This window comes from Pristis pectinata, chromosome 14 (assembly GCF_009764475.1).
Source record: "Pristis pectinata isolate sPriPec2 chromosome 14, sPriPec2.1.pri, whole genome shotgun sequence".
NCBI lineage: Eukaryota > Metazoa > Chordata > Chondrichthyes > Rhinopristiformes > Pristidae > Pristis > Pristis pectinata.
In genome coordinates this window covers 497,027-510,657 of record NC_067418.1, presented here as the reverse complement: position 1 = coordinate 510,657, position 13,631 = coordinate 497,027, and the positions used below count along the sequence as shown (strand labels likewise).

General features: G+C 48.0%; 1 protein-coding gene across 4 annotated transcripts in view; it reads right to left on the bottom strand.

Moving 5' to 3' along the window:
- bet1l (Bet1 golgi vesicular membrane trafficking protein-like) overlaps positions 1 to 8,747 on the bottom strand; it is a 46,364-nt gene extending 37,617 nt beyond the window's left edge. For 3 of the 4 annotated variants that reach the window (XR_007957434.1, XM_052029274.1, XM_052029271.1), the window contains exon 1: positions 8,696 to 8,719. Coding sequence is in view for 1 of the 4 variants with exons in the window: in XM_052029273.1 (XP_051885233.1) it covers positions 8,696 to 8,714 (19 nt within the window). In the remaining 3 variants the exon portion in view is untranslated. Of the gene's footprint in view, positions 1 to 8,695 lie in introns of all 4 variants that reach the window. The other variant, XM_052029273.1, reaches the window with a different exon arrangement.
- Positions 8,748 to 13,631: the final 4,884 nt, after the last annotated feature.

The window sequence follows — 13,631 nt, the reverse complement described above, 5'->3', positions numbered from 1 at the left end:
AGCATCCTGGTGAACCTCTTCTGCACCCTCTCCAAAGCCTCCACATCCTTCCTATAATGGAGCGACCAGAATCCATTACTCCACATGTGGCCCAACCAGAGTTTTATAAAGCTACAGCATAACTTCCTGACTCTTGAACTCGACTAATGAAGGCAAGCGTGTCGTATGCCTTGTTTACCACCCTATCAACCTGTGTAGCCACTTTCAGGGAGCTATGAAGTTGGACCCCAAGATCCCTCTGCTCATCAACACTGTTAAGGGCCCTGCCATTAACAGTGTACTGTCCCTTTACATTTGATCTCTCAGGGTGCAACACTTCACATTTGGCCGGGTTAAGCTCCATCTGCCATTTCTCTGCCCATATCTGCAACTGATCTGTATCCCGCTGTATCCTTTGCCAGTCTTCTACACTATCCACAACACCACCAGTCTTCGTATCATCTGCAAATTTACTAACCCACCCATCTACATTTTCACCCAGGTCATTTATATACATCACAAACAGCAGAGGTCCTTACGGATCCCTGAGGAACACCACTAGTCACAGACCTCCAGCTAGAATAAGTCCCATCGACCACTACCATCTGTCTTCTATGGGCAAGCCAATTCTGAATCCAAATGGCCAACTCACCGTGGATCCCATGCATCTTAATCTTCTGGATGAGCCTCCCATGAGGGACCTTGTCAAACACCTTACTAAAATCCATGTAGACAACATCCACAGCTCTAGAGAAACAAAGGACTGCAGATGCTGGAATCTAGATGAAAAACACGATGATGCTGGAAGAACTCAGCAGGCCAGGCAGCATCCGTGGAGAAAAGCAGGCAGTCAACGTTTCGGGTCAGGAGCCTTCTTGAAGAAATTGACCACCTGTTTTTTTTCCACGGATGCTGCCTGTCCTGCTGAGTTTCTCCAGCATCATCATGTTTTTCATCCACAGCTCTACCTTCATCAATTACCCTCATCACCTCCTCAAAAAAACTCAAAAGTTAGAAGGACACAACTTGCCCTGCACAAAGCCATGGTGACTGTTTGCCTGTGCTTGGCCCATATCCCTTCAAATCTGCCCTATCTATGTACCTCATGACTTTATAAACCTCTATACGGTCACCCTTCAGCCTCCTTCACTCTCAGGGGAAACAGACCCAGCCTATCCAATTGCTCCTTGTAACTCAAGCCCTCCAGTCCAGGCAACATCCTTGAAAGTCTACTCAATCTCCTCTCATAAGGCAGTCACCATTCTGGAACCAGTCTGATGAATCTTTGCTGCACTCCCTCCATATTAAGTATTGATACATTTAGATAAAGAGCCCAAAACTGTGCACAATATTCCAGATGCAGTCTCACCAAACTCTGATACTTTGGAAGGAGGAAGTACTAGAAATATTGGAGGACATTTGGGTGGGTAAATCTATCCCAGGTTGCTAGGAAGCAAAGGAGATGATTGCTGAGAGTTTTTCCATCTTTATTGGACACAGGTGAGTGGAGGATAGCTGATATTATCCCCTTGTTCAAAAGGGTAGTAAGGATAAACCTGGAAATTACAAGGCCGGTGATCCTTGCATCAGTGGTAGGGAAGTTGTTGCAGATTCTGAGGGACAGGATTTATGTTCACTTGGAAAGGTGGGGACTGATTAGGAGGAGTCAGCACGGTTTTGTACAGGGAAGATCATGTCTCACAGGACAAAAAAGACTGCAGATGCTGGACCCTGGAATAAAAAACAAGAACTCAGTGGGTCAACCAGCATCCATGGGGAAGCCAAAGTTGTATATTGATGTTTTGGGTTGAAACCTTGCTTCAGTCCCAATAAAGGGTTTTGACTCAATACATTGACATATACCTTTTGCCTCCACAGATACTGCTTGACCTGCCAAGTTCTTCCACATTTCTGTTTCATATTCCACAAATCTGACTGAGTTTTTTTTTGAAGTACTTAAGAAAATTCATGAAAGCAGAGCAGTAAACATGGTATACATGGGCTTTGGTAACGTTTTTGACAAGGTACTGCATGGTAGGCTGGTCCAGAAGGTTAAGGCCAAGTGATCCAAGGCAAAATTGATAGGAGGCAGAGGGTAGTGGTGGAGGGTGTTTACCTGACTGTAGTCTATAACGTTATTTGTGATATATATATAAATGACTTGGCTGAGAATGCTGGTGATCTGATTAATAAGTTTGCAGATGACAAAATTGGTGGCATTGTACACAGCAAAGAAGGTTGTCCAAGGATACAGCAGGGATTATGCAACTGGGAGAAAAGATATTGAGGGCAAAATGTAGAAATCTGTGGAGATATACAAAAGGCATACAGGAGCTATCCATAGACGGGGATACCAATAACACAATAAGCAAAAGGGACAGTAGTGCCGTCAGGAGAACTTCCTTGATCAGGATATTTCCGGCTCAGAGGGAAGCAGCATTGCTGGACTTGGCTATGGAAATGAGCCGGGCCGAGTGGATTAAGTAACAGTGGAGGAGTATCTAGAAAACAGAGATCATAACACCATAAGTTTCAGAATAATTATGGCAAAGGATATAGACAAGATCTTAGAGAAGATTAAAAAAGTGGACAAAGAAGTGAAAAGAGAAAGTTGACATTTCTTTTCTTTATGCAGGGTTACTGCATCAGAAACATTAACTCTGACTCCCTCTCCGCCAATGCTGCCTTATCTGTTGAGTATTTCTTGTTGTCTATACTATCTCTGATTTCCAGCATGTGCAGTATTATGCATTGGTGTCAGGGAGGTATAATGATCCTGGGACAAAGCTCAGCAGACATTCACCAGAATGGTAGTGGCCCACAGAAGGCAGAGGGTGGTAGTAGATGGAAAGTATTCTGTCTGGAGGTTGGTGACCAGTGGTGTTCCACAGGGATCTGTTCTGCGACCCCTGCTCTTTATGATTTTTATAAATGACTTGTATGAGGAAGTGGAGGGATGGGTTGATAAGTTTGCAGATGACACGGAGGTTGGAGGTGTGGATAGTGTAGAAGGTTATCATAGGTTGAAACTGGATATAGACACGATGCAGAGTTGGGCAGAGAAGTGGCAGATGGAGTTCAATCCAGAAAGGTGTCAAGTGATACACTTTGGAAGATTGAACTTGAAGGCGGAGTACGAGGTTTACGGCAGAATTCTTAGCAGTGTGAAAGAACAGAAGGATCTTGGGGTCCAAGTCCAGGGATCCCTCAAAGATGCCGCGCAAGTTGATAGGGTGGTTAAGGTGGCATATGGAGCATTGGCCTTCATTAATTGGGATATTAAGTTCAAGAACCATGAGGTAATGTTGCAGCTCTGGTTAGACCACACTTCGAGTATTTGTTCAGTTCAGGTCACCTCATTATAGGAAGGATGTAGAAGCTTTAGAGACGATGCAGAGGAGATTTACCAGGATGCTGCCTGGATTAGAGAACATGTCTTTATGAGGAAAGTTTGAGTGAGCTAGGGCTTTTCTCTTTGGAGCGATAGATGAGAGGCAACTTGATAGAGATGTATAAGATTATGAGAGGCATAGATACAGTGGACAACCAGCAGCTTTTTCCCAAGGTGGCAATGGCTAATTCCAGAGGACATCCGTTTAAGGAGAGTGCAGGAAAATTTAGGGGAGACATCATAGGTAGATTTTTTTTTTACATAGAGGGTGGTGGGTGGCTGGAACACACTGCTGGGGGTGGTGGTAGAAGCTGATACAACTGGGACATTTAAAAGACTCTCAGATAGGCACATGGATGTAAGAAAAATGGAGCGTTACGGGCTGTGTAGGAGCGAAGGGTTAGATTGATCATGGAGTAGGTTTATATAGGTCAGCACAACATCATGGGCCGAAGGGCCCATACAGTGCTGTACTGTTCTATTAATGAAGAACTAAGCATTCACTTAAATTGAGAACAGTGTCTCCAAATAAAATTACAATATGGGCACGGGCTGATAAGCATTAAGTAACACTCATGCCACACAAGTGCTACAAAACGATTGTGTTCAGGAGTGACGAATCATCCATTCTTGACATCCAATGCATTTTCTGTATTGCCCATCATCAACATCCTGGGAACAGTCATCATTGACTAGTAACTCATAGAACACTACAGCACAGTACAGGCCCTTCAGCCCACAATGTTGTGCCGACATTTTATCCTGCTCTAAGATCTATCTAACCTTCCCTCCCACGTAGCTCCCTATTTTTCTATCATTCTATCAACTCAACTGGACCAACCACACAAACACCAAAGCAGCTCATATGCTGGGGTGTCCTGCAACAAATGATTCACCTCCTGCTACCCTGAACCCTTTCCACCACTTACAAGACAAGTCAGGAACATGATGAATACTCTCCCATCTCCACCTGCCTCGATGTGTGCAGCTCTAACAACTTTCAAGCTCGAACATTTGGCTGGCACCTCATCCACCATCCTTAATATCCCTCCCCCTCTGTGGTTGTAGTGTCTATTGGCGACAAAATATTCTCCTGTTACTCACATACATCATGGGCCGAAGGGCCTGCTCCTCTGCTGTACTGTTCTATGTTCTACATCCTACACCCAAACAGAATCATGAACCTGTTCAAGCAAGGAGCATGTTCTCCTCCAGGCCATACACCATCATGACTTAGAAGATTATTCTCACTCCTTCATCATCACTGGGTCAAACCCTGGGCCTACCCAACAATATTTGGGAGAACCTTCACCAGGAGTACAGCAGTTCAAGGAGGCACCACTTTCAAGAAACAGCTTTAGTAGACATTCAGGTGAAATACATAAATGTTACTTCATTTTTTGCCTCATTACTGTCATTGCTCTCTTTAATGATGGCGGTGTGCCGAACAGTCTGACCCTGTGTGGTAAAGCATGTTCCCTGCAGATGCTGGATGGAATTGGCGGAATTGGCAGTATTGGCCCATTATCCCAAGGGCAGTGCATACCCCTCCCAATATTGCAGCACATTCCCTACATTACCACTACATCAGTGCATCACACTTCCAGAAATGTCCCTCAGACAGTACAATACCCCCTCCGTGCTGCAGCCAACGTTTCTTTGATCCGATAGTTAAACTTTTCTCCTTTCTTTGCTCCTAGTTTTCCACAGAGTTGTAGAGTCAGAGTGGGACAGCTCAGAAACACCAACCTGTCTGCCCACCTACACACATTAGGCCCTGTCCTTCTTGTCTTTGCTTATTTAAGGGTCTATCTAAATGTCTCTCGTTGGTTTTCTCTCTACAAACAAATGGAGTGACCTGCTGACCTTTGCCCACATTCAGTCTTCTGCCCCAGCCTGTTAAGACCCACTTGCCTCCTGGAGCTGATCATTGAAAACAGTAATATCAAATTATGGTGCCACCTCAGCCTGCCATTATGCTAGGTAAACATATTGGTCAAAGAACTGGGAGCTGAGACAATGAGGCTTTGCAAAACAAGCAATGCTGGGGTTCACTCTGGTACGTTGACTTGGGAATGGGGATTGGAGACCATCGCTGGGCAGTACAGAGAAAATACAGCAGCGGGGTAGATGGAAACCAATAAGGAAAAGCAACCTTCCATCGGATCACAGGTGAATCAGACTCCTTCAGTGATCCCAGACCCCACCGACACCACTTCCACTGTGCCACACAGGAATAATTCAGTCACCTGTGTCTCCTTATACTAAACTATGCAAGCAGGACAAGGGAGAGAATTGCTCAAGATGTAATTACATTTACAGCCTTATTTCCAAGCAACAGGCAATTCAGCCTCAGAACAATACTTGTTGGTGTTTCTGTTCTATAAAGATTATACAATTAAAAAAAATGATAGTTCACCACAGATATGAGAGATATAAGACCAATTGTACTTGTACTTCCTTAATAGATTAAAACAAAACCTGAAAAGCAATTCTCACCCATAAAATTAATACCACCACCTGCTGCCACGAATTATTTACAAACACAGATATATGGCAAGTAAGAATAGAGCAAAGTGAGCACATAAATAACAGGCCATTCAACCCATAATCCTACTCCACCATTCAACAATATCAATTCTATTTTCCTGCTCTACCCCCATATCATTTGATTCCTCTAAAATCCCAAATCTATCAATCTCTTTGCCAACAGTAATCAATGACTGAGGCTCCACAGACTCTGCTGGACAGAATTCCAAAGATCCACCTACTTCTGAAATCTCTCTTCATTTGACCCTGAGGGTACAACTCCTTGTTCTCCCTGCATCTACTCCGTCGAGCCCTCTATGAATTATGTTCGTTATGGGAATATTAAAAGGTCCTGAGAACAAGGATTGCCCTGTAAAGGATTTGGAGGTGATGGGAGGAGAGGGAGTAGATTGGGTGGGGCATTAAATGGAACCCAAGAATCCTCTTATAAACAAAGCTTAAACTTGAAAAACATGTGCTCCACCAGCAGTTCTTTAATTCTGCTTGTTTGAACCCTTGGAAAATCAAGTGTCCTCATGTACTTGAAGGTGGTTCTTGAAATGTGATTTAAAGATCAGAGGGGAGGAGGAGAGACTTGAATAAAAGCCCATCTAAATTAACAAACTGACTGAAATGAGACTGGAGCTATGGTAGGAAACACAGGTCAGTGTGATTCTCCAGTTATGCAGAAAGTTCATATCCACGAACCAATAATTCTGCTCCCCTCTTCACAAATGAAGCCTAACCTGAGCTCTTCCAGGGGTATTTATTTTATTCAGTCCGCTGGTAAACTGTAAACATGAGGGGGGGAGGGCAGTTGAACCAATGACCCTCACACAAAACTTTACAAAAACAAAGCCAACATCAGCAATGCAGAACTGTGTTTCCTTCTGTAAGACACATGAAAAATAACAGCACGGCGCCTGGCAAAAACAAACAATGTAAGGGAATAGGGCGGGAGGTTGAGTGAAAAAGGGTACATGTCCTCCTGTAATTGGACAGTGAAAGATTCAGAAGTGACAGTGCAAGAAGAGGAACAGATTACCAGACCTCAGTTTGTGGTTAACAGTTGACGTAAAGTGAAGCGTCAAACTGGCAGATACCCCCAAGACATAAAGGGCAGACAACTCTCACCCAATGTCCATGACTATAGTATGTCAAATCTTTCTTGTGCTGACAAAAACAAAATCACAGTCACCATAACTGGTCAATGTAGAAAATCTGGATGTTCTAGTTCGATAAAAATTTGGCAGCACAAGGGAGCTGCAAACTAGATGGTCCACAACAAGGAAGTGCCACACTGTGGGAGGTGCAGTGCCAAGGGAGTGTTGCACTGTGGGAGGGGCAGTACTGAGGGAGCGTCACATTGGTGGGGGGGGGGGGTGCGGGGGCAGTGCTGAGGGAGTGTCGAACTGGATGATCATGAACACAGTTCCCTCACCGTCTTTGGATGAAACAGTCCACATTTACAAAACTCCCTGGATCAGGATCATTCTACAACGGAATTACGACACTATGGTGTCGCAACAACAACCTCGCACTCAACGTCAGCAAGAGCAAGGAACTGATTATGGACTTCAGGAACGGGAAGTCAGGAGAACACACACCAGTCCTCATTGAGGGGTCAGCGATGGAAAGGGTGAGCAGCTTCAAGTTCCCGGGCGCCAACATCTCAGAGGATCTATCCTGAGCCCAATGCACTGATGCCGTCACAAAGAAGGCACGCCAGTGGCTCCACTTTGTTAGGAGTGTGAGAAGATTTGGTACGTCACCAAAGACTCTTAAAAATTTCTATAGATGTACAGTGGAGAACACTCTGACTGGTTGCATCACCACCTGGTATGGAGGCTCCAATGCACGGGTCGCAAGAGGCTACAGAGGGCTGTAGACTCAGCCAGCTCCATCACGGACACAACCCTCCCCACCATCGAGGACATCTTCAAGAGGCGTTGCCTCAAGAAGGCAGCATCCATCGGTTACTACCATCGGGGAGGAGGTACAGGAGCCCGAAGACCCACACCAACGTTTCAGGAATAGCTTCTTCCCGTCAGCCATCAAATTTCTGAATGGTCCATGAACACTACTTCATTATTCCTTTTTTTTTGCACTATTTATTTATTATGTAATTTATAGTAATGTTATGCCCTGCACTGTACCACTGCCGCAGAACAACACATTTCACGTCACACCTCAGTGATGATAAATCTAAAATTGATGGGGAAGGCAATTCGGCCCATTGAACCTGTGCCAGCTCACAGAGTTCCATCCCTCAGGGCCATCGCCACCACCACCCCCCCCCGATCCTCCCACCAGCACTGGGGGCACTGGCCCTCCGGTCCGGGTGGATGACCGGGGAAGGGGGGGGGGAAACTGGACTGGGAGGGGGGTCTTCCAGCTCCGCTCCTGATCCGGATCCAACCCGGAGACCGAGGGGGAACAGAGGTGGGGAGGGGAAGAGAGGGAATCGGGGGGGAGAACGGGACCGGTGGGGGTGGGGAGGGGGGCCGGACTGGAGGTGGGGGGGCCCGGACCGGGTGGGGGGGGGAGGCCGGACCGGGGGTTGGGGAGGGGGGAGAGGCCGGACGGTGGGGGGGACCCGGGACCGGGGGGGGGGGGGGTGGACCGGACCGGGGAGGGTTCCAGCTCCGGCCCGACAGCTGCGCTCAGAGGCCTTGTGCGTCCCTCCATCCCCGGGCTGGATTAGTGTGGTGGCCCGGTGCCCCCGTCAGTCGGGCGACCGCCGGGCCCTGCCGCAGCCCTCAGTCCCCGGGCTGGATTAGATCCCCGCCGCCTCACCTCGGTTCCTCTCCGCCATCTCCGCGCGCTGCCTTCTGGGAGTGCTGATGAGGCGCTCGGTCGGGGGCGGGGCAGCTGTCAGTCAACGGGAGGGGGCGGGGCAGCTGTCAGTCAACGAGAGGGGGCGCAGCGGCTGTCAGTCAACGGGGGCGGGGCAGCTGTCAGTCAACGGGAGGGGGCGGGGAAGCTGTCAGTCAACGGGAGGGGGCGCAGCGGCTGTCAGTCAACGGGAGGGGGCGGGGAAGCTGTCAGTCAACGGGAGGGGCGGGGCAGCTGTCAGTCAACGGGGCGGGGCAGCTGTCAGTCAACGGGGGCGGGGCAGCTGTCAGTCAACGGGAGGGGGCGGGGCAGCTGTCAGTCAACGGGGGGATGAGGGGAGGAGGATGGGGGAGAGGAGGTTGAGGAGGAGGGAGGGGAGGAAAGGGGGGAGGAGGAGGGAGGGGAGGAAAGGGGGGAGGAGGAGGGAGGGGAGGAAAGGGGGAAGGAGGGGGAGGAAGGAAAGGCAGAGGGTGGAAGGAAGGGGAGGGAGGGGGGCGCAGGGGGAGGGGGAGAGAGGGAGGAGGGGTGAGTGGGTGTGGAGGGGCAGGGGGGAGGGAAGATGGGGAGAGTGGGGGAGGAGGATGGGGGGAATGAGGGACCAGTGGGCGGAGGATGAGGGAGGGGTGGGGAGCAGGAGGAGGTGGAGGAGGAAGAGGTGAGGGAGGAGGTAGGGGAGGGGCCGGAGGAAGAGGTGAGGGAGGAGGTAGGGGAGGGGCCGGAGGAGGAAGAGGTGAGGGAGGAGGTAGAGGAGGGGCTGGAGGAGGAAGAGGTGAGGGAGGAGGTAGGGGAGGGGCTGGAGGAGGAAGAGGTGAGGGAGGAGGTAGGGGTGTTCCTCAACATACATTTGAATACATTCACTGTCATTCTCTACAATGTCAGTATAATTTGCTTCATCCAGTCTACACAAGTTACACACAGCGCTAGTTTCCTGATTTAGACTGCGCCTACATCACAGCCACTATTTCAAGGCCTCTTTTAACAACTGCCACGAATGTTTACAGCCCCTGCTCCTCCAAAACAATTCCACCCAAGGTAGGTCAGAAACAGGAAGGCAGCAATCACTCTGTTGGGAATATTCTATAGACCCCCCTCCCCCCGACCCACCACCACCACCAATAGCAACAGAGACAGATTGGGAGGCTGATTTTGGAGAGGTGCAAAAATAACAGGGTTGTTGTCATGGTTGTCAAGGTTGTTGTTCAACTTCCCAAATATTGATTGGCACCTCCTTGGTGCAAAAGGTTTGGATGGGGCGGAATTTATTAGATGTGTCCAGGAAGGATTCCTGACACAATAGCTAGAAAGGCCGACTACAGGAGATGCCATTCTGGATCTGGTACTGGGCAATGAACCTGGTCAGGTGTCAGGTCTCTCAGTGGGTGAGCATATCGGAGACAGTGACCACAACTACCGGACCTTTAACCTTGCCTTGGAGAGGGGAAAGAGCAGATGGTCTGGAAAAGTATTTAATTGGGGGAGGGGGAATTATGATACTATTGGGCAGGAACTTGGGAGTGTAAATTGGGAGCAGATGTACTCAGGGAAATGCACAATGGAAATGTGGAGGTTGTTTAGAGATCACTTGCAGGGGGTTCTGGATAGGTTTGTCCCATTGAGGCAGGAAAAGGATGGTAGGGTGAAGGAACCATGATTGACAAGAGATGTGGAATATCTAGTGAAGAGGAAGAAAGAAGCTTACTTAAGGTTTAGGAAGCAAGAATCAGACAGGGCTCTAGAGAATTACAAGGTAGCTAGGAATGAGCTTAAGAATGGACTTGCATGGACAAGAAGGGGGCATGGGAAGGCCTTGGTGAGTAGGATTAAGGAAAACCCAAGGCGTTCTACTCGTATCTGAAGAACAGTAGGATGACGAGAGTGAAGGTAGGACCGATTAGGGATAGAGGAGTCGGAGGAGGTAAGGGAGGTCCTTAATGAATACTTTGCTTCAGTATTCACCTGTGAGAGAGAGACCTTGACATTTGTGAGGACAGCATAAAACAGGCTGATAAGCTAGAACATGTCGATGTCAAGAAGGAGGAAGTGCTGGAACTTTTGAAAAACATTAGGATAGATAATTACAGGATGGCCATTACAGAGACTTGGCTGTCGCAAGGCCAGGAATGGCTGCTGGATATTCCGGGGTTTAGATGTTTCAAAAAGGACAGGGACGGAAGTAAAAGAGGTGGGGAAGTGGCTTTGCTGATCAGGGACAGTGTCACAGCTGTAGAAAGGGAGGATGTCTTGGAGGGATCGTTCACTGAGTCAGTGTGGGTGGAAGTCAGAAACAGGAAGGGAGCGATCACTCTATTGGGAGTATTCTACAGACCCCCCAATAGCAGCAGAGACACTGAGGAGCAGATCGAGAGGCAAATTTTGGAGAGGTGCAAAAATAACAGGGTTGTTGTCATGGGTGATTTCAAGTTCCCTAATATTGATTGGCACCTCCCTAGTGCAGAAGGTTTGGATGGGGCAGAATTTGTTAGGTGTGTCCATAGAGCCGTAGAACCATAGAACAATACAGCACAATACATGCCCTTCGGCCCACCATGTTGTGCCAACCTTCAAACGACTCCTAAGACTATCTACCCCCTTCCTCCCACATATCCCTCTATCTTAAATTCCTCCATATGCTTGTCTAACAATCTCTTGACCAACGTATCAGCCTCCACCACCACCCCAGGCAGCGCACTCCATGCACCAACCACTCTCTGGGTGAAAAACCTCCCTCTGACATCTCCCTTGAACTTCCCACCCATTACTTTAAAGCCATGCCCTCTTGTATTGAGCATTGGTGCCCTGGGAAAGAGGCGCTGGCTGTCTACTCTATCTATTCCTCTTAATATTTTGTATACCTCTATCATGTCTCCCCTCATCCTCCTTCTCTCCAATGAGTAAAGCCCTAGCTCCTTTAGTCTCTCCTCATAATCCATACTCTCCAAACCAGGCAGCATCCTGGTAAATCTCCTCTGCACCCTTTCCAACGCCTCCACATCCTTCCTATAATGAGGCGACCAGAACTGGGCACAGTACTCTAAGTGTGGCCTAACCAGAGTTTTATAGAGCTGCATCATTACCTCGCGGCTCTTAAACTTGATCCCACGACTTATGAAAGCTAACATCCCATAAGCTTTCTTAACTACCCTATCCACCTGTGTGGCAACTTTCAGTGATCTGTGGATATGAACCCCCAGATCCCTCTGCTCCTCTACACTGCCCAGAATCCTGCCATTTACTTTGTATTCTGCCTTGGAGTTTATCCTTCCAAAGTGTACCACCTCACACTTCTCCAGATTGAACTCCATCTGCCACTTCTTAGCCCAGATCTGCATCCTATAGTTATCCCTCTGTAAGCTTCGACAGCCCTCCACACTATCCACAAGACCACCAATCTTTGTGTCGTCTGCAAACTTGCTAACCCACCTTTCCACCCCCTCATCTAAGTCATTAATAAATATCACAAAACGTAGAGGTCCCAGACCGATCCTTGTGGGATACCACTAGTCACAGCCCTCCAATCCGAATGCACTCCCTCCACCACAACCTTCTGCTTTCTACAGGCAAGCCAATTCTGAATCCACACGGCCAAGCCTCCCTGGATCCCTTGGCCTCTGACCTTCTGAAGAAGCCTACAATGCGGAACCTTGTCAAATGCCTTACTAAAATCCATGTAGACCATATCTACTGCCCTACCCTCATCAACCTTCCTGGTCACCTCCTCAAAGAACCCTATCAGGCTTGTGATGCATGATCTTACCTTCACAAAGCCATGCTGGCTGTCCCTAATCAGTCCATGATTCTCTAAATGCTCATAGATCCTATTTCTTAGAATCTTTTCTAGCAGCATACCCACCACAGACGTAAGGCTCACTGGTCTGTAGTTCCCTGGACTATCCCTACTACCTTTTTTGAATAAGGGGACAACATTGGACACCCTCCAATCCTCCAGTACCATCCCTGTGGACAACGAGGACTCAAAGATCCTTGCCAACGGTTCAGCAATCTCCTCCCTCACCTCACGAAGCAGCCTGGGGAATATTCAGTCAGACCCCGGGGACTTATCTGTCCTAATATTTTCTAACAGCTCCAACACATCTTCTCTCTTGATATCTACATACTCTAGAACATTACCCTCACTGTCCTCAGCATCATCAAGACCCCTCTCCTTGGTGAATACTGAAGAGAAATATTCATTGAGAACCTCACCCACTTCCACAGCTTCCAGGCACATCTTCCCACCTTTGTCTTTAATCAGACCTACCTTTACTCTAGCCATCCTTCTGCTCTTCACGTATGAGTAAAAAGCCTTGGGATTCTCCTTAACCCTACTCGCCAAAGCCTTTCCATGTCCCCTTCTCACTCTCCTCAGCCCCTTCTTAAGTTCCTTCCTTGCTACTCTATATTCCTCATGAGCCCCGTCCGATCCTTGCTGCTTACACCTTATGTATGCTGCCTTCTTCTTCCTAACTAGTTGTTCCACCTCTCATCACCCACAGTTCCTTCACCCTGCCATTCCTTCTCTGCCTCTCTGGGACAAATTTATCCCTAACATCCTGCAAGAGATCCCTGAACATCGACCACATCTCCACAGTACATTTCCCTTCAAAAATGTCATGTCAATTTACACTCCCAAGTTCTCACCTTATAGCCTCATAATTGGCCTTTCCCCAATTAAATATCTTCCCATCCTCTTTGCTCCTATCCCTGTCCATGACAATTCTAAAGGTTATGGAGCAGTGGTCACTGTCCCCCAAATGCTCACCCACTGATAGACCTGTCACCTGACCTGGTTCATTACCTAAAACTAGATCAAATATGGCATTCCCTCTAGTCAGTCTGTCAACATACTGTGTCAGGAATCCGTCCTGGACACACTTAACAAACTCCGCCCCATCTAAAC